Source organism: Heterodontus francisci, chromosome 1 (assembly GCF_036365525.1).
Source record: "Heterodontus francisci isolate sHetFra1 chromosome 1, sHetFra1.hap1, whole genome shotgun sequence".
NCBI lineage: Eukaryota > Metazoa > Chordata > Chondrichthyes > Heterodontiformes > Heterodontidae > Heterodontus > Heterodontus francisci.
The window spans coordinates 252318961-252340400 of record NC_090371.1 but is presented as its reverse complement, the minus strand read 5'-3'; the positions used below and the strand labels follow the sequence as shown (position 1 = coordinate 252340400).

The 21440-nt window shown below is 43.6% G+C and overlaps 1 protein-coding gene across 5 annotated transcripts in view; it reads right to left on the bottom strand.

Moving 5' to 3' along the window:
* LOC137375472 (uncharacterized) overlaps positions 1-21440 on the bottom strand; it is a 112889-nt gene that overhangs the window by 55885 nt on the left and 35564 nt on the right. For all 5 annotated transcript variants that reach the window (XM_068042794.1, XM_068042784.1, XM_068042814.1 and 2 more), the window contains exon 3: positions 16033-16103. In XM_068042794.1, coding sequence (XP_067898895.1) covers positions 16033-16103 — 71 coding nt within the window. The remainder of the gene's footprint in view (positions 1-16032; positions 16104-21440) is intronic.

Here is a 21440-nt window from a genome sequence, read left to right as displayed (position 1 = left end):
ACAGACTCGGTGGGCCGAAGGGCCTGTTTCAGTGCTGTATCTCTAAAAAAAAAAGAACCTCCCACTCACTGAACCAGGCTTCTTTGGGTCCTATACACTCTGCAGCACTGCCTTGCACTGATCCACTCTGATAACTGCCAAAGAATTCCATTTTAAAAGGGATGTAAATTTCAGTATTTTGGCATTTTCAATATTGGCAACCTATAGACCTCACAGAGTTGGTTACCCTGCTTAAAAGAAATATGTAAATTTCTCCACTGAAAGATTAGGTAGAGGAATTTCATAGCAGCATATTAAAAATTGTATCGCAAAAAACAATTTCAAGATCTATACTTATTATATGTGAATAGATGTTTTAGTATTTGAGTCCTTACAATTTTTTTACATCAATTTTTACTATTATTTCAGATAATTTACTGACAAGTAAAGTTACAAAGACATGAAAGGTTGGGGCAATGAAATTTGAATAGGTGTTCAATATTTGTTATTCTCAGTTAAAATTGTATTTTAAATATTTATTTTTGCAGTTTACATTTAACACCGTTGTTAGTTTTTTTTAGACGTTTCAGTAGCTTTATTAATGTTTCATTTTGATTTGCAGTACATGAGCTGAAAACTTACAAAATTAGCTGATCCAGAGAAACTCTCATTCCCTTGTAGTCTAAGGTTTAATATTGCTGCAATTGAAAAGATCTGCTATTCTCCAGGCATGAAATAGCATTCTATTTTTAAGAAACCTTGGGCCTTCATGCCAACGTAAAACAGCTGCATGTGAGACCTATTGTTGAATTGGTTGCTCAGACCCTTTTTCAAGAAAGAAGACTTGGGCAGCGAACAATATCATTCCCTTACATTGAGCATTTGCAATTCAATTTAAATGGATCAGCTCTGTACCCTTACCCACAGAGAGATGAATCTAAAATATTTTAGTGTTAAATGTACTTCCTGTATATGGTGAAAATATTGTAATGGCCATGTGGTGAGGGTTGTGGTGGCCCCCACTGTTCAACTCTCACCTGACCACAGCAAGTGTTTTTGTTATTAGGATTTTAACCCCTTTGTGTTTTATTTGTCAAATAAACAGACAGAGACAGGTTTTCTTGTAGGTTTAAAACAGAAAATTAACAATTAATGAGCAAGTATTCACTGCTGAAATGGTCGCTACTGCACCTGCACTCACTCGCACGCGTGTACGCATACACACATACAAAAGACAGACAGAGAGGAAAAGGAGTAAGTGGTTTGAAGTGAGGTAGGGTTTGCAGGGTTCATGATAAACCTGTTGAATCTTCGCGGAGGTCAATTTCTCTTTAAAGTTGCAGGCCTGGGTTGTTTGTGGATTTCTCTGTTGGTTGAAATGTCAGTCTCCAGCCAGGGGATCACTTCCAATTCTCGGCTGCAAAAGTTGAAGTGTAAAGCACATGGTAGGGTACCTTCTTGCTGGATTTTCTCTCGGTTCCCAGCTGGGATGGGTTTTGGTGATGTTTGTCCTGATTCTCTATTCTCTCTCTCCAGGGAGCTACTTTTAAGTTAAAAGCCTCTCACATCTTGCCTCTGTTGGGAGATCTTCCTCCCTGTGGTGATCGAAATGGCTCAGGATGTGGCTACTACACACCTTCTTTGTTTCAGAAGACCCATTCAATTCAAAAATGTCTCTTGATGGATTCAGGATGGGTGTAAATTAACACCTCAGCTTTGCAATGTATCCCTCTGTCTTTGCCAGATAGTAAGACAGCTTGAATATACAAGGCCAGGTCTTCTGACCTTTGGTGGCTATTTTGAAACATATTGTCCATTTTTTAAAAGGTCAATTTTTATAACTCTTCAGTTTGAGTTCCTGTACTTCTTATTAACTGGACTTCATGTGAGCATAACAGCATACTTTACATGGAATCCACTAGATGCTGCATGAAAAATAATGCTTCTCACATTTAATCTGTGGATAAAGATCTTTATTAAGCAAGTATCAATAAAGTGATTGAACAGTGATAGCTTTATTTCACAGAATCTAAGTCTCCCGAACCTCCAGTGTTGAAGCATTCTCTTGTAATTGCTCAACTGTGAAACCATTCATAATTTGTTAACTGTGTCCCATTAGAAGGAGGTCACAACCTATGCTCTGAAACTCATATGTAGGTCACATGCCGGTTAGATTTCCGTTTGTGGTGTCGGCGGGACTGTTTGACACTTGTAGATCAAAGCCTATAAATCAGCCCCTTCAGTGTCCGGTGGGAACGGAAGTGAAACTGAAAAGGAATCCTTGGTCTGACCAATCCCAGGACAGCAAGCTGAAACAGGAGAGACTAAATTCATCAGTACAGTAAGGTGAGACGAAGGGCATTAATGCCTATCATTCTTAAATTAGCATTGCCGAAACACAGACTCTGTCACGCTGCAGTTTTCCAGGTCTTCTTTGAGTCAGGATCATTTTGACCACCAGGCAGCAAAGTTTTAAGCTTAACAGCTTCTGACAGATAACTTGCTGGTACTTATATTAAACAGGAAACACACCAGTGTAGCAATCACATCGTTTTCTTGTACATGTTAAATATAAACATATTCCCCAAATAAATAAAAGCAAACTGTTTATGAACAAAATAGATTTTCTGTTCCACATATATAGTAGATTTCAGCAAAGAAGTGGGTGTAAAATGCCTGCTGTGTTCCATGAGCAATGTTGTGGGAACCATTATTTTCATTATTTTGCAAACTGACAAAGCATTCATTTGAATTGACTCTGTCAAAGACCTGCAGCACATCACAGATTATATATGTTCTCAGCACAAAGTTTAGGAGGAGAATAAAGATTATTTAACAATCAAAGTATATTACAGGTGTGCTATCCCTTAAGTCAGGCTGTTGATGATGTATGAAATTTAAAAACTGACATGAGAACTGACCTGTGAATGTCTGGTGTAGATTCCAGTTCAACATATTTCAAACCTTTTCTTTTTCACAAAAATCCTCCTGTTCCTGCTGTAAAATGTTCATTTAAATCAGGTTTTAAAGTTTCAGTTTAAAAGTTACATCATGTTACATTATGTTATCATTCTCTTGCTGTCATGGAGTGGATCTTTCTGAGTTAAAGTATGTTTTCAAAGAAGGCAGTTTTACATATGTTCTGTAAGCAATTTGTAGCTGTCCTTGCCTGTTCTCCTTGAGCCATTGACTTCTTCTACTGGCACTCTTGCCCTCTGGCAACTGGCCCAAGTCATTGATTTGTTCAATATTCATTACCATCAATTATTTCAGTGCAGTTTACATATTGCAATCAATATTGCTGTTGCGCAGAATAAGATACAAAATAAACTTAACAGCAAGTAGCCACTGATTAAACAGGGATTGGAGGGAAAGCTTTGAGTTTCATCTAGCTCTGCCTCCTGTTTCTGGGATGGCGCATCCTTCCTGGGCCGTATTTTATTTAGGCAACCGGGGTCTCAGTCACCAGTTGAAGAGCTGGCGAGAGCCCCGCGTTGCCTCTTTTCGGGAAGGCCTGCCACATCATGTGCGAACCAGGCACTTAACTGGGCAGCAGCGGGCCTTCCCTGGGATTAAGGACCCTATTGAGAGCTGCTGGCCAATCAGAGGCTGGCAGTTCTTTTATTGAGCAGTGCCACCGTGGAGGTAGTGGCTGCTGCCGGTAGATCACCCACCTGAGGACGAGGATCATCGAGAGACCCAGGACGCAGGTGTGGGTTAACTAACAACTCTTTATTATTTACAGTTACTATATACATTCTCCGCAAGCCACCTAAGCTAGCATCCTTCATGCTGCTATACATTCTTCTTCTCAAGCCTATTTCATGTGATTATTACATCATAGCTCATACAGTGGGAGGGGTCTCTCTCACTGTCTTTGGTATTAACCCTTTACATCCTTATACTACATCTTCCCCCAGGTCTTTATCCAACATTTTTTCCAAACATACATACATTTATGACTTCTCTACTACTCTCTCTCCCTCCAAGTCTCTGACTTTACAGATTCAGTCTCATTGGAGGTTTGACAACTCTCCCTGATCTGGTTGAAATCTGTCTGGAATGATTAGTAGTCTTCATAGGAGGTCTGGGTTGCTGACTTGGTTTTTTGTTTCTACGGTTGTAGTATTTTGTTTGGTTTGGGTTTGTTCATCTTCATCTGGATCTTGCAGATAGATTATTCGTTGGTGCTTTTGCAGAATAGGAATACTATTCCTTCGTATGGTCCCTTCATTCATTCCTATAGCATACGATCGCTCATAGTCCTCATGTTTATGAATTACTGCACCTTCTCGTTCCAGGTCACGCATGTATCCAAACATTTTGACCATTATTTAATTTGAGTAAGCTTCTCGCTCAAAATCTCCTATTGTAATTTCTGATTTGTTTCCTTCTGTAGGAGTTTTCTCTTTCTCGAACTTTCTTGTAGTCTTGAGTCTTCATTCCAGGTATTAATTGTTGAGGGAGCTGGAAGCTGTGATCTTAACTTCCTTCCCATTAATAATTCTGCTGGTGATAATCCACACAGCAGTGGCGTTGAATGATAAACTTGGAGTGACATAGGAAGATCTTAATTTTTCTTGAGTAAAGATTTTATGATTCTCATACCACGTTCTGCCTCACCATTGGACTATGGGATACCTCGGTGAGCTTGTAAGATGCTGAAAGCCCATCTTCACAGCAAACTGGGTAAAACATTCGTTCACAAACTGTGGTCCATTGTCTGATAATATTTCATTTGGAATCCTATGTGTCACGAAGATATCCGTAAGGATTCTGATAACCACATCGGTGGTCATAGAATGTAATTGTCTGACCTCCATCCATCTGGAAAAGTAGTCAATAATAATGATATATGACTTCCCACCAAACAGGAATAAATCCATGCGTCCGCTTATTAAATTTGGCTCTTTACAAGGTTTTATTGGTACGGAAATTAAAATATTTGTCAAAGGCTCAGTAGCCTTGTTGTTCCACTGTTGGACAATTACATCGTATAGAGTTGCAAAGCAATTCTAAACCTTCGGAAGCTTTTCTCCATGATAAGCAATTTTGAACCTGATTGGGTCCCTCTTGATTCTGGAAACTCTCTGGCATTCCCAATTTTGGATCCATATTGCTTTCTTAATAGAATTTTAGGGTGTTCCCCCTTAAAAAATTCTGCTTGTTTTTCAGACTTGGTTGCTTTAATGGAGGTCCCCAGCTGTTTGAGACTTCCCTGCTGTTTTAATAGGCTTTTCTAGGATTTTCCCCTTTCTTTGAGAAATGCAGTTTTTTTTCAGGCTTGCTTGCCTTAATGGAGGTGTCCCTGCTGTTTTCAAGGGTTTCCCGTGCTTCTAAGGCATTCTTGCGCTTTTCGGGGATTTCTCACTCTTCGCTCTCACATTCAGCCTGAGTGAAGGATTGGGTTTTCCCTGCTTTTTTAAAAAAAAACTTTCTGAACACGATGCCTTTAGAAAAGTACTGCAAGCTTTTCAAAGGCTTTTAATGATGCTGCCAGACCTGCTGAGTATTTCCAGCACTTTTTGTTTTTGTTGCCCTCAGTGCTGTTCTTCTGACTTCGCCTACCCTCTTGAAAGCACTATTTATACAGATGCTCTTGTCCTCTGATTCCTCAGCCATTTTTCAGATACAAACCTCAACAGCAAGTACAGACAGGCTATCTGTCTAAAATGACATCACTACCGCGTCTGATCCAGCACTGACCTAACCCCACACCCACTTTCAGGGAAGTCACTGGAACCCTGCCCAAATATCTTTTCTGTAAACCAGGAGCATGGGCTTATCATAGCACTCAAAGCATTGTCCTGACAATGATCAGCCTATTGTAGCACCAATACCCCTACCCCAGAAATGATCACCACTGCCCTGCCAAGGATCAGTCAATTGTAGCGCCCATATCACAGCCTCAGCCATGAATAGCCAAATGGAAAAGCCATATTACTCTCCTACCCCAGAAATGATCAGTCAACTGTAGTACACACACCACTGCCCTGGTGAAGATCAGCCAACTGCTCTAGCAAGGATAGGGGTGTCCTAACCACTGCCCTGGCAAGAATCACCTAGTTCTTCACAGGCTTGGTTAGGAACATGGGCGAGTCTTTTTTTCTCTCGATGTGAAAAAAATGTTTCTTTGTAGAGTTAAGGATCTGTGGTGGTGAAGATGAAGAATGGTGCCAGGCTGCTGAGGATTCAGGGGAATTGTGCAGTTATAGTATTTGTTCTGGTTCAAGAGTTCACCTACCTAGGCTCAACTATCACTAGTAACCTGTCTCTAGATGCAGAAATCAACAAGCGCATGGGAAAGGCTTCCACTGCTATGTCCAGACTGGCCAAGAGAGTGTGGGAAAATGGCGCACTGACACGGATCACAAAAGTCCGAGTGTATCAGGCCTGTGTCCTCAGTACCTTGCTCTATGGCAGCGAGGCCTGGACAACATATGTCAGCCAAGAGTGACGTCTCAATTCATTCCATCTTCGCTGCCTCCGGAGAATACTTGGCATCAAGTGGCAGGACCGTATCTCCAACACAGAAGTCCTCGAGGCGGCCAACATCCCCAGCTTGTACACCCTACTGAGTCAGCGGCGCTTGAGATGGCTTGGCCATGTGAGCCGCATGGAAGATGGCAGGATCCCCAAAGACACATTGTACAGCGAGCTCGCCACTGGCATCAGACCCACCGGCCGTCCATGTCTCCGCTTTAAAGATGTCTGCAAACGCGACATGAAATCTTGTGACATTGATCACAAGTCGTGGGAGTCAGTTGCCAGCGTTCGCTAGAGCTGGCGGGCAGCCATAAAGACAGGGCTAAAATGTGGCGAGTCGAAGAGACTTAGTAGTTGGCAGGAAAAAAAGAGAGGCGCAAGGGGAGAGCCAACTGTGCAACAGCCCCGACAAACAAATGTCTCTGCAGCACCTGTGGAAGAGCCTGTCACTCTAGAATTGGCCTTTATAGCCACTCCAGGCGCTGCTTCACAAACCACTGACCACCTCCAGGCGCGTATCCATTGTCGCTCGAGATAAGGAGGCCCAAAAGAAAGAAGTCCTTCTGACACTGTTCTATGCCATGTAGTACACCATTTAAACAAGAAAGATCACAATACAAAAATCACTTCAGGACAGCAATCCCTAATGCTGCAAGGGCACTTAAAGGCATTGGCAACTTTTCCCAAAATGCCTCATAATTCCATACAATCAGGACAGATTTTTGAGGCTGGCAGTGAACAGTTCTCAACTTTTGCAGAATTTGATTCAACTGCATAACAACATCTTGCTCTTAACAGCACCTTTAGCATTGGAAATGCCCCACCGAGGAGCAACAGATGCCGAGAGTAATAATGGAGGAAAATATAAGAGAAACTGAGTCAAAGAAAAGGGTCTTACATAGGGCACTCTGTGTAAGCATTTTGACATTTTAACTAGACTTAAAGGAATATTCCTCACACATCTGGCTCCCAATATCAGCTGTCAGGAGATGTAAGACCAGGTGTTTCTCCCCCGGAGGTAGGAACAATTGGGAAAAGAGTCACTTTGAACTGCTCTCATGTATGTCCCAGTACCTGCTTATTAAGTAACATAGGAATGGGTCTGGGGAATGGCTAGCTACCTGGTTATCATCTTGGCTGGGGGAGTGATGCAGAGAAACCAAAAAGTGGGAGCTGGAAATCAGTAATAAATTAAGTAAAGAGCAATGCTGTGAAAACTATTGTGGTCAATAGTTAGGATGGAGGTCTCTGTCAGCTGATTCATACTTTGCCAATTTCCCCTGCACCAACAGCCAAATATTTTAGGCAGCAATGACAAATGCTAGGTGTCAAATTCCTTGAACTACACACCCACTTAAAATTACCACTTATGCATAATAAATTCATTTTGAACCAGTGTATGCATAGAATCACAGAACTTTACGGCACAGAAGGAAGCCATGTACGGCATGCTTGCCTTCATCAGTCGGGGCATAGAGTATAAAAATTGGCAAGTCGTATTGCAGCTGTACAGAACCTTAGTTAGGCCACACTTAGAATATTGCGTGCAATTCTGGTCGCCACACTACCAGAAGGACGTGGAGGCTTTGGAGAGGGTACAGAGGAGGTTTACCAGGATGTTGCCTGGTCTGGAGGGCATTAGCTATGAGGAGAGGTTGGAAAAACTCGAATTGTTTTCACTGGAACGATGGAGGTGGAGGGGCGACATGATAGAGGTTTACAAAGTTATGAGCGGCATGGACAGAGTGGATAGTCAGAAGCTTTTTCCCAGGGTGGAAGAGTCAGTTACTAGGGGACATAGGTTTAAGGTGCAAGGGGCAAAGTTTAGAGGGGATGTGCGAGGCAAGTTCTTTACACAGAGGGTGGTGAGTGCCTGGAACTTGCTGCCAGGGGAGGTGGTGGAAGCAGATACGATAGCGACGTTTAAGAGACATCTTGACAAATACATGAATAGGAAGGGAATAGAGGGATATGGGCCCCGGAAGTGCAGAAGGTGTCAGTTTAGGCAGGCATCAAGATCTGCGCAGGCTTGGAGGGCCGAATGGCCTGTTCCTGAGTTGTACTGTTCTTTGTTCTATTGTTTCTTGTGCCGGCCAAGGAAATCTATCCAGCCGAATCCCACTTTCCAGCTCTTGGTCCATAGCCTTGTAGGTTACGGCAGTTTTAGTGCATATCCAAGTACTTTTTAAATGTGATGGGTTTTTTTCCTCTACCTCCCTTTCAAACAGTGCATTCCAGACCTCCACCACCCTCTGGGTGAAAAGATTTCTCCTCAACTCCCCTCATTTTTAGGTATGTCTATTGCTGCTCCTGGCATGCTCTCCTGCACTCCTCATTGAAAAAGGGTTCATCCTCTGGCTTGATGGTTATGGTAGGGTGAGGGATGTGCTGGGCCATGAGGTTACAGATTGTGGTTGAATACAATTCTGCTGCTGCTGATGGCCCACCGTGCCACATGGATGCAAATTTGAGCTGCAAGATCCGTTCTGAATCTATCCCATTTAGCATAGTGGCAGTGCCACACGACACAATGGAGGGTATCCTCAGTGTGAAGACAGGACCCTGTCTCCACAACGACTGTGCGTTGGTCACTCCTACCAATACTGGCATGGACAGATGCATCTGTGATAGGTAGATTAGTGAGGACGGGGTTAAGTTCTCTCAACACCTGCTGCAGGCCCCATCTGGCAGGTATGTCCTTCAGGACCCGTCCAGCTCGGTCAGTAGTGGTGCTACTGAGCCACTTTTGGTGATTGGCACTGAAGATCCCACCCAGAGTACATTCTGAGGCATTTTTTACCCTCAGTGCTTCTTCCAGCTGGTGTTCAACGCGGAGGACTACTGATTCATCAGCTCATGGAGGGCGGTAGATGGTAATCAGCAAGCGGTTTCTTTGCCCATGTTTGACTTGATGCCATGAGACTTCATGGGGTCTGGAGTAAATATTGAGGGCTCCCAGAGCCAGTCCCTTCTGCCTGTATACCACTGTGCCACCACTTCTTCTAGGTCTGTCCTGCCGGTACGAGGGCATACCCAGGGATGTAATGGAGGAGTGTGGGACTTTGGCTATTATGATTCAGTGAGTATGACTGTCAGACTGTTGCTTGACGAATCTGTAGGACAGCCGTCTGAATTTTGACACAGGTTCCCAGATGTTAGTGAGGAGGACTTTGTAGGGTCGCCAGGGACAGGGTGTGCCTTTGTCGTTTTCGGTACCTAAGTCAATGCCAGGTGGTCTGTCTAGTTTTATTCTTATTTGACATTTTCAAAGCAGTTTGATATAACTGAGTGGCTTGCTAGGCCATTTCAGAAGGCAGTCAAGAGTCAACCACATTGCTGTAGGTTTGGAGTCACATGTATGCCAGACCAGGTAATGCCGGCAGATTTCCTTCTGTGAAGGACATTAGTGCACCCAATGGGATTTTACGACAATATGGTAGTTTCATGAAAATAATCACTGATACTAGCTTTTATTTCCAGATTTATTAATGAATTAAATTTAAGTTCCACCAGCTGTTGTGGTGGGATTTGAATTCATGGCTGGAATTTTACACCCCCCCCCCCCGCCACCACTGCAGGAGTGGGCTGGAGGTGGGGGGGGGGGGGGATCGTAAAATTGAGTGGGAGGCAAGGGGTGCCGCTCCTGTCATCTTCCCGCCCCACTGTAATTTTACGAGGGGCGATGGCGGCAAGAAACGGCCCGCCCATCCCAGGCCAATTAAGGCTGCAGTCCTAGCTGTGGCCAAAGCTCCCGGTGGCGTTGCTGGGACTGAGAACTGTTGGCTCACTGATGGTTGGCAGCTCTTGGAAGCGGGACCTCCTGCCTCAGAGGGGCAAACGTCCTGCCCGAGGCAATTTAAGGGCCTCGGCCACGTAAAATCATAGCGTGGCTCCCAGGCATCATAGCATGGCTCCCAGGCCCAGTGCTTGCCCCTGACCTTTTGGCTGGTGGAGGGGGCTCCTGTCCAATGTAAAATTCTGGTCCATGCCTCTGCAGTATTAGTCCTGGCCTCTGGATTACTAGTCAAGTAACATGACCCCTATTCTACCATTCCCAGTAGGTGCAATCATATCCTTCCTATAATGTGATGACCAGAACTGTATGCAGTACTCTAGCTGTGGCCTAATTTACGTTTAGGGCAGTTCTAGCCCAGCCTCCTAACTCATATTCTATACTTCAGTTAATCAAGGAAAGTGTTCTGCAGGGAACAGTGTTTATCAGGGAAGTGGTACTGAACAAATTGTTGGAACTGCGGGCTGATAAGTCCCCGGGTCCTGATGGACTTCATCCTAGGGTGTTAAAAGAAGTGGCTAGTGAGATAGTTGATGTGTTAGTTATAATTTTCCAAAATTCCCCAGATTCCTGGAAGGTTCTTTTAGATTGAAAAATAGTGAATGTAACTCCTTTAATCAAAAAGGGAGGGAGAGGGAAGGTGGGGATGTGGTAGGGAATATGGGATTAATGTAGGTTAGTATAAATGGGTGGTTGATGGTCGGCACAGACTTGGTGGGCCGAAGGGCCTGTTTCAGTGCTGTATCTCTCTATGACTCTATGAGACAGAAAGCAAGAAATTACAGGCCAGTTAGCTTAACATCTGTCTTAGGAAAAATGTTAGAAGCTTTTATTAAAGATGTTATAGCGGGGCATTTAGAAAAATTCAAGGTAATCAGGCAGAAACAACATGGTTTTGTGAAAGGGAACTCATGTTTAACCAATTTATTGGAGTTCTTTGTGGGAGTTCCATGTGCAGTGGATAAAGGAGAACCGATGGATGTATTGTACTTCGATTTCCAGAAGGCATTTGATAAGGTGCCACATCAAAGGTTATTGCAGAAAATAAAAGCTTATGGTATAGCAGGTAACATATTGGCATGGATAGAAGATTGGTTAGCTGACAGGAAACAGAGAGTAGGCATAAATGGGTCATTTTCTGGTTGGTAAGATGTAACGAGTGGTGTGCCACAGGGATCTGTGCTGGGGCCTCAACTTTTTACAATTTATATAAATGACTTAGAAGAAGGGACCAAAGATATGGTTGCTAAATTTGCTGATGACACAAAGATAGGTAGGAAAGTAACTTGTGAAGAGGACATAAGGGGGCTACAAAGGGATATAGATAGGTTAAGTGAGTGGGCAAAGACCTGGCAAATGGTGTATAATGTGGGATAGTGTGAAACTGTCCACTTTGGCAGGAAGAATAAAAAAGTATATTATCTAAATGGTGAGAGATTGCAGAGCTTTGAGATGCAAAGGGATCTTGGTATCCTAGTGCATGAATCGCAAAAGGTTAGTATGCAGGTACATCACGTAATGAGGAAAGCTAATAGAATGTTATTGTTTATCGTGAGGGGAATTGAATACAAAAGTAGAGAGGTTATGCTTCAGCTATTCAGGGCACTGGTGAGACCACATATGGAGTACTGTGTACAGTACTGGTCTCCTTATTTAAGGAAGAATGTAAATGCGTTGGAGGCTGTACAGCGACGCTTTACTAGACTAATACCTGGAATGGGTGGGCTGTCCTATGAGGAAAGATTGGACAGGCTAGGCATGTATCCACTGGAATTTAGAAGAGTAAGGGGCGACTTGTTTGAAACATATAAGATCCTGCGGGGTCTTGACAGGGTGGATGTGGAAAGGATGTTTCCCCTTACGGGAGAATCTCGAACTAGGGGTCACTGTTTAAAAATAAGGGGTCGCCCATTTACGACAGAGATGAGCAGAAATGCTTTCTCTTAGAGGGCCGTGGGTCTTTGGAATTCTCTTCCTCAAAAGGCAGTGGAAGCAGGGTCTTTGAATATTTTTAAGGCAGAGGTAGATAGATTCTTGATAAGCAAGGGGATGAAAGGCTATCGGGGGTAGGTGGAGATGTGGAGTAATCAGTTCAGCCATGAACTTATTGAATGGCGAAGCAGGCTTGAGGGGTTGAGTGGCCTACTCCTGCTCCTAATTCGTATGTTCGTATGTCTTCTTAATCCCCTTATCTACCTTTCCTGTCACTTTCTGGGATCTGTGGACATGTACTCCATGGTCCCTCTGTTCCTCCCATTTAATGTTCCCTTACCTTGTTTGCCCACCCCAAATACATTACCTCACACTTCTCTGAATTGAATTCCATTTGCTACTTTTCTGCCCACTTGGGAAACCCATTGATATCTTCCCACAGCCTACAGATTTCTTCTTTACTATCAACTACATGGCCAATTTTTTGTATCATCTCTGAACTTTTTAAATCACTCCCTGAGGGAGGAAGCCTAAATCTTTGATAACCAAATGAAAAGCAAGGGACCTAGTATTGAGCCCTGCAGAACCCCACTGGAAACAGCCTTCCAGTCACACAAACACTCGTCGACCATTAACCTTTGCCTTCTGCCTCAGAGCCAATTTTGAATTCAACTTGCCACTTTCCCTTGGATCCCATGCTCTCTTATTTTTTTGACCAGTCTGCCATGTAGTACCTGTCAAAAGTCGCTGAAATCCATGTGGGCTACATCAAACACGCGACCTTTACCAACCCTCCTTGTTACCTCCTCAAAATATTTAATCAAGTTAGTCAGACACAACATTTTCTTAACAATGCTGACAGTCTTTGGTTAATCTGTGCCTTTCTAAATGATGATTAATACTGTGCTTCAGAGTTTTTTCCAATAAATTGCCCACTACCAAGGTTAGGCTGACTGCACAGCTCTTACTACCTATGAGGTCCTGCTTATTCATTTCTTTCCTAGCTCCTTAAAGTATGCCTGCAGGTCCTTATCCCTCTTTCTACCTATGTCATTGGTACTGACTTGAACCACAACATCTGGCTGTTCACCCTCCCATTTCAGAATATTCTGCAGCTTCTCAGTGACATCCTTGACCCTAGCATCAGGGAGGTAACATACAGTCCTGGAGTCACGTCTGCAGCCACGGAAACACCTATCTGATCCCTGACTATTGAATCTCCTAACACTATTGCTTTTCTGACCTCTTCCACCCCCTATGCAGCTGAGCCACCCATGGTGCTATGGACCTAGCTCTGGCTGTACTTCCCAGAGGAACCATTACTCTCACCAATATTCAGAACTGAATACCGATTAAAGAGTGAGATGCACTCAGCGGACTCCTGCACTATCTGCCTGGTTCTCCTTGTCTGTTTGGCACTCACCCATTCCCTTTCTGCTTGCACACTCTTAAGCTGTGGGGTGAACATCTCGAGAAATGGGCTATTGGTGTAGTGCTCAACCTTGCGGATGCACTGTAGTGATGTCAGCTTCTCATCAAACTCCAAAATCCAGAGCTTGAGCTCCTCCAGCTGACAACACTTCCTGCATGTGTTTGACCAGAACATGAAAAGTGTCCCGGAGTTCCCAGATGGCATGAATGTGCATTTGGTGGGACTTAGGTGCCCTGCTATGCCTCTATTTATTAGACTACTCTCTAAAACTTATCATAAATGGACTTAAAACGTGTCCCTCATCTGGAGAAAAAAAAATCTCACCAATCATCTTGTTCCCTTGTGCTGATGTCACTTTAGGTGTTTTGACCTCTCTCCCTGACTCCCTTAGATTTTAGATTAGATTAGAGATACAGCACTGAAACACCGAGTCTGTGCCAAACATCAACCACCCATTTATACTAATCCTACATTCCTACCAAACATCTCCACCTGTCCCTATATTTCCCTACCACCTACCTACACTAGTGACAATTTATAATGGCCAATTTACCTATCAACCTGCAAGTCTTTTGGCTTGTGGGAGGAAACCGGAGGACCCGGAGAAAACCCACGCAGACACAGGGAGAACTTGCAAACTCCACACAGGCAGTACCTGGAATCGAACCCGGGTCCCTGGAGCTGTGAGGCTGCGGTGCTAACCACTGCGCCACTGTGCCGCCCTACTTAGCTCTGGGCTATCTGATTACTTGAACTAATTGATCAGTTTATAAAAATATTAAACACACAAAAAATTGTATAGAGATATTTAACCTATATACTTGCCTTAAAACCCTCAGATTTTGCTACTGCTCTCTGATGATTGTGATGTCACTCTTGACTCCACTTTTTTGATTTTCCCTGTTTTTGGTCTGCCCTGGCATATTGTGACTGGCATAATAAATTAGATTTCATTGCATTATACTAAAGGAGTCAGTACTGGCTCCCAGTTGCAGATGTGCAAAGATTCCTCCTCCTTCTTCCCCATACAATCCTTCAAAAAAAACCCCAAGAAAATTGTTACCTTCATTTGTCTTCATTTTTTTCCATAGTTTTACTTCAGAATTTGCTTTATTTTCTCAATATAGCTATGTTTACATTGGAGCACCTAGTGCGTCTTGTCAAACCTATGTTCCCAAGTTATTTGTAGTGGAAGTTGGAAATACCTGGTGGAAAGTGAATCTGTGTATAATTAATTGTGTAAAAGAATTACGTCTTGTGGATCCTAAGTAATAATGCCAATGCAATATCAAAAAGTACTAACAGAAAACATTTATGAAATAACTTGCATTTTTGTATATAAATCTCAAAGCACTTTACAGCCAATGAAGTACTTTCGAAGTGTAGTCACTGTTGTATTGCAGGTAATGAATCAGCTAATTTGGGCACTGCAAGGTCCTGCAACCAGCAATGACATAATGACCAGAAAATGTGTCTTAATGATGTTGGTTGAGGGATAAACATTTGACAGGACACTGGGAGAACTCCCTGCTCTTTTACAAAAAGTGCCACGGAACCTTTTGCATCTACTGAGCAGGGCCTTATTTTAACATCTCATCTGAGAGACGGTACCTCCAACAATGCAGCATTCCATCCTTACTGCATCGAGATGCCAGTCTAGATTGTGTGCTCAAGTCTCTGGAATGGGATTTGAACTCACAATCTTTTGATTCAGAGGTGAAATTGCTGACAACTAATTGCTGACAACTAATTCACCAATGCCATAACAATGCAATTAAATTAATTTATTGTAAATGTATTACAGTCAATAAACCTGTTTTAAAATTCAGTTAACAAAGGCCTTTGCTCTTATAAACATCATCTGAATCCCGACCCTATAATATCGTGTTGACCATTGAGCATCCACTGCTTAGCTTGTTTGAAGAAACAATAAGTACAATTCATGTATTTCGTAAGCTGCACCAGTACTTTGCAAAGGCTTCACCTTCGTTCTTCCAAAGACTCAGTTGGTCAATGCAGAACTGAGTCACATCGATGTCCCAAGGTTTAATTCCCAGTTTGGGCGCCGTTGGCCAATATCAGCCTTTGATATTAGAATTGGCACGAGTGTTCTGGGTCAGTGGAGGGTGGAATTTAACCAGGGTTCCGATCATATTCACTGTCCAGTTACCCCTGCAGATAATTGTGCGATTGTGCATGTGTCAGTGTGCGTGTGTGAGACAGTGCATCAGAAGAGGACAGGATCAGCCTGAGCTGTGATATTTGCAATTTTGTATAGCTTGTTAAAATTGATACTCTACGTTCGCACATGAAAAATAACCCCTTGGGTGAGATTCTGGCAGGTAAGTTTTGAGAGAGGAAAGGAGAAAACTTGAGGGGAGGGATGCGTTGAATTAAAAGCTTCACTTACCTGACCAAAGCCATCCATTTGCCTGGGATTGAAGCCAGAATATATCAGCAGGCGAGATAACTCACAATGTCCTATGAAAAAAAAGAATGTGGGAAAAAGGGACAAAGTTAAGAGTGACTGGTACTATTTATTATTGCACTTAAACAATTGATGCTCTATTTCAGTATTTTATCAGAATTACATGCAGAACATGATTCGGCATTGATTATTCTGGAAATCTGTCATCACTTTTAGATCAAAGTATGCACTGTGTTATGTTTACACCGGGGTACTGGGTTCAGTTTCGATATCTGATTTATCTCAGCAATGCAGATATCACACTTGTGTTAAATCACCAACTGGTTTATTTACAGCACATATCTAGAAAAGTCCTTACACAATTTCAGTACATGTCTTCAAGAGCAGCCAGTGTGTGTGTTCTGTAGAAGCTTCATGCTGTGAGTGTCTTTAGTTTCACTTTTGACTCTGCAGCCTTGCCCATAGGCTTAAGCAATCAAACACAGCGAACACAGATAAGTGGGCAGACTGATACAATCAAGCCCTGATAAATCAAACACTACACACTGTACTCTAAAGCACAATACAATGGTTAACATAGTGAAAAAGTACTTTTACAAAGGAACCACCATAGTGTGGGGTGCAAATTCAAAACCCAACCACTCCTCTGTTTATATATAAAAGTGGAGCCAGTCTGCTTGGAGGGCAGCTTTAGATCATAAACCCGAAGGTACGCCTGACTGGCTGTGATACTTTGACCACAGAAGCACTGGTATTAGGGGTTTTGCTAGAGTAGACAGGGAGAAACTGTTAGGAGGGTCAGTGGCCAAAGGACACAGATTTAAGATCATTTTCAAAACATCCAGGGGAAAATGGGCAGAATGTTTTATATGCAGTGACTTATTAGAATCTAGAATACACTGTCTGAGATTTAATACTAACATTTAAAAGGGAATTGGATACATACTTGAAAAACAGTAATTTGCAGGATGATGGGGAAAGAGCAGGGGGGTGGGACTAATTGTGTAGGTCTTTCAAAGAACTAGCACAGGCGTGATGGGTCAAATTACCTCCTTCAGTGCTGTATGATCCTATCATAGCAAAGTCAACAACAGCTGACTCCATTCTTACATATAATCACAGGCAAATGACACATTTCAGTCATTCATCTGCAACCAGGACTATAAAGGCTCCTAATGTAAAAGCACCTAAAGACGACTCCATATTTACCTTGGTCATTTAAAGTCCAGGGCAGGGATGGGTCAAAGAACATGGGGGAGAAATTCATTTACAGTAGCACTGCTTCTAGTTGTGTTACCCAGACTTACCTAGATTCACCGGGGCATGGAGCACTGTAGGCCGCTACCTGCACAACTTGCGCAGTGTTCTTCAATGATATCAATCTCATGGCAACATGGGGCTACTGAGTCTCTCCCCTGCATCTCTATGCTAACAGCATAACATAGCTTTGCATTGTGGCATCAGACCACAGGAAGTGCCTAGTCTTGATGCTCCAGTCATCGTGAGGGTGGAGCAGGTTTGATGGACCAGCCGGCCTTTACCTGCCCATCATTTTGTTTGTTGTTTAAAATGGCTAATATAATATGCGTTATGTAAAATAGAAGTTAGTTTAAGTTAGAAACACAGTCAGACTTCTTCCCTGCAGACAGGTCGTCAAGCCAACAATTATGAGACTTTCTGTAGAGTCAGATGGCTGGTAGCTTAACAAGATAAGGAGGAAGAACAAGGGTTTCATGCTGTTAGGTGCATATAAACTTAAACAAAAGTGAATAATCAGTCAGATAATAACATATGTTTTAATAGTGTAGGAACGAACATAATTAGCAGAAGGAAAGCTAGCTATAAAGTTACATGCTAAGACACTTTGGGGAAAAATTGGACAGCCCCAGAAAAAGACTGCCAGATTGCAATATGCAATTAACCCACGCCTATTCCTTTCAATGCTGGCAGCACGAAAACCTCGTGCTGCCTGCTCATTTACATGATTGTAGCATGCAGCCAGTGCCAAACATTCTGCTGAGTGGCTGCACATCTCAGCAGGGAGCCCAAATTCATGCGAAGCTAGCACCACTTAAAGCTAGACTGCACTAATTAAAGCCAGCCTGCACCTCTTAAAGGGGAGATGCATTCTGACTGCAGCAGGCACTGGAAGTGGCTGCAGGAGAGTTTCCGAGCAGGAAGAACACTGAATAATGGCACAACAGGGCAGACAGCATGCTCCAATTTTCTCCAACACTGTAGATCTTGGTGCAGGAGGTGGACAGGAGGAGCGAGATCCTCTATTACAAGGGGACCAGGAGGACCTCCATACAATCACTGCGAAGACAGTGGAAGCACACAGACATGGATGCAATACCAAAAGCAGTTGAATTAACTTACATGAGTGGTCAAGGTGGGTGAATGCATGTTCAAATGCCAGACCCTTACAAATGAACAACTAGCCTTACACAATGCTCAATTCACCAATCCCCTTCACTCACCGATTAACAATCTCTATCAACCATGACTCATATCTCACATTCATAGCTTCACCTCACCCTCACACACTTAGCAGTGCTGCATATCTCACACCCATATGTTACAGCTTGCACACAATGCCAACTGTTTAACCATGACAGGTGCAACTCCAAAACAGATTTCACCACACTCACTAGCATACTTTCCTCTCTCTTGCAGAAGGTGCTGCACAACTTCAGGCATCAGCATCTAACTGGTGGGGGACAGGCACGACTGCATGTCCTTACCCTGATGAAAGAAACTGTGCTCGCCATCACTGGAGAGGCCGTGAACTTGGCTGTGGCCAATGGCGTGGCTGAAACCATCAAAGATGACGGTATGCTCATAACTAAACATCTTCTCTCATAACACTTCCCTCTCATCGCTCAATCTCTTCTGATATACAACCTGCAGATGATCTAAGCATGTACCTCTTGCTTTCCCCCCACCTCGCCACGATGCTATCATTGTGCCTTTCTCCTTTCAGATCCTCAGAATTGCAATCGGGCTAGGCAGTGGTGCAGGAGTAAGAAGAGGAAGAAAAGACTGATGATGAAAAAACACTGTCACTCGATCTCACGCTTGTAGCCACCAGCTTAGATACTGGCACTGTGTGTTCTTTACAGGACATTTTTGTTGTGGGATCTGCATGTGGTAAGACATCAGTTATGAGTGGCCTGAGTAGCCTGGCTGAGACAGGTAGTGCAGGTGCCAGTTTGGCTGAGGGTGAGGTCGCGTACAATTTCTGCTGCTGAGGACTCAGATGAGGATTTCACTGGGGTGTCGTACAGAAGTCTAATGGATATGCACAGAGAAATGCTTGGTGTATTGGCAGGCATGCCAGGAAGCCTTTGGTCACTGTCAAGCAGCATGGAGGAGTTTGCCAGAATACTTGCAAAGAGCTTTACGCAGGGCTGGAGCCCAGCCTTTCCGGTGTGAAAGTGGTGGCCAGCTCAATTACCAAAAGTACCATGATGCAGTGTCTGATGGCTGATGTCTCAGCTTCCATTGCATCACAAGCAGAAGCCATCCAATGTCGGAGTTCTGCAGTGGAAGCTCAAACTGAAGCCATGCAAGCTCAGCTTGCTGCCGTGCAAGCTCAGACAAATGGCATCATGGCTGTGGATACCAATGTGCAAAGGGACTTGCAAGGTCTCTCGGTTGTCCAGCAATTTGTCATCCAACATATTGCTAGGGGTACTGAGGTACTGTCCCGGGAGAGTGGCTCCGTCAAGAAAGAACCTGTTGCCCTCTCTCAGGATGACAGTATTCGCCCTCCCACAGCTGTCACTCCACCAGCGCCCTTGCTATTGCCTGTCAGCCGATAGCGAATGGTAGCTTAGTGGTTATTTTACTGGACTAGTAATCCAGAAGCCTGGACTAATGCTCTAGAGACATGCTGCAAATCCCACCATGGCAGCTGGGGAATTTAAATTCAATTAGTTAAATAAATCTGGAATAAAAAAACTGATCTCAGTAATGGTGACAAAGAAACTACTGTATTGTAGTATCCATCTGGTTCACTAATGTCCTTTAAGGAAGGAAATTTGCTGTGCCTCCATATATGTGATTCCAGACCTACTGCAATGTGGTTGACTCTTTCTTAACTGCCCTATGAAATGGCCTAGCAAGTCACTCAGTTGTGTCAAATCACTACCGAAAAAGTCAAATAAGAATAAAATCGGATGAACTATCTGGCATCGACCTAGACACGGGTACAACAAAGGCACACCCAGCCCAGTCAACCCTGCAAAGTCCTCCTCTCTAATATCAGGGTACTTGTGCTAAAATTGGGAAAACTGTCCCACAGCCTAGTCAAACAACAGCCTGATATAGTCATACTCACTGAATCATACCTCACAGCCAATATCCCAGACTCCTCCATCACCAGAGGCAGCGGCACAGTGGTTTACAGTCAGGAAGGAGTGCCCCTGGGAGTCCTCAACATTGACGCTGGACCCCATAAAGTCTCATGACAGCAGGCCAAACATGGGCAAGGAAACCTCCTGCTGAATACCATCTACCACCCTTCCCCAGCTGATGAATCAGTACTTCTTTATGCTGAACACCACCTGGAAGAAGCACTGAGGGTAGCAAGGGCACAGAATGTACTTTGGGTGGGGGACTTCAATGTCCAAAATCAACAGTGGTTTGAGAACACCACTACTGATCGAGCTGGCTGAGTCCTGAAGGATACACCTGCCAGACTGGGCTCGTGGCAGGTGGTGAGAAAAACAACACGAGGAAAAGACCTACTTGAACTTGTCCTCACCAATTTACATTCATAATTGCATCTATTCATGACAGTATTGGTGGGAGTGACCACCGCACAGACCTCGTGGAAATAATGTCCTGTCTTCACATTGAGGGCACCTCCAGCATGTGCCACGACTAAATGGGATAGGTTCAGAACAGAGTTAGTAGCTCAAAACTGAGTATCCATGTGACACTGTGGACCATTAGCACAGTAGAACTGTATTCCACCATAACCTGTAACCTTATGGCCCGGTATATCCCTCACTCTACCATTAGCATCAAACTCGAGGACTACCTTGCTTTAATGAGCAGTGTAGGAAAGCATGCCAAGAGCAGCACGAGGTATATCCAAAATAGGTGCCATGCTATGAAATTATAACACAGGGCTACATGCATGCTAAACAGCAGAAACAGCATGCTATGGACAGAGCAATGCGATCCCACAACCAATGGATTAGGTCAAAGCTCTGTAGTCCTGCCACATTCAGTCATGAATGGTGGTGGACAATTAAACAACTAACAGGAGGAGGAGGGTCCATGAACATCCCCATCCTCAATGATGACACAGCCTATCACATCAGTGCAAAAGACAAAGCTGAAGCATTTGCAATGATCTTTGTGAGAAATGTCAAGTGGAT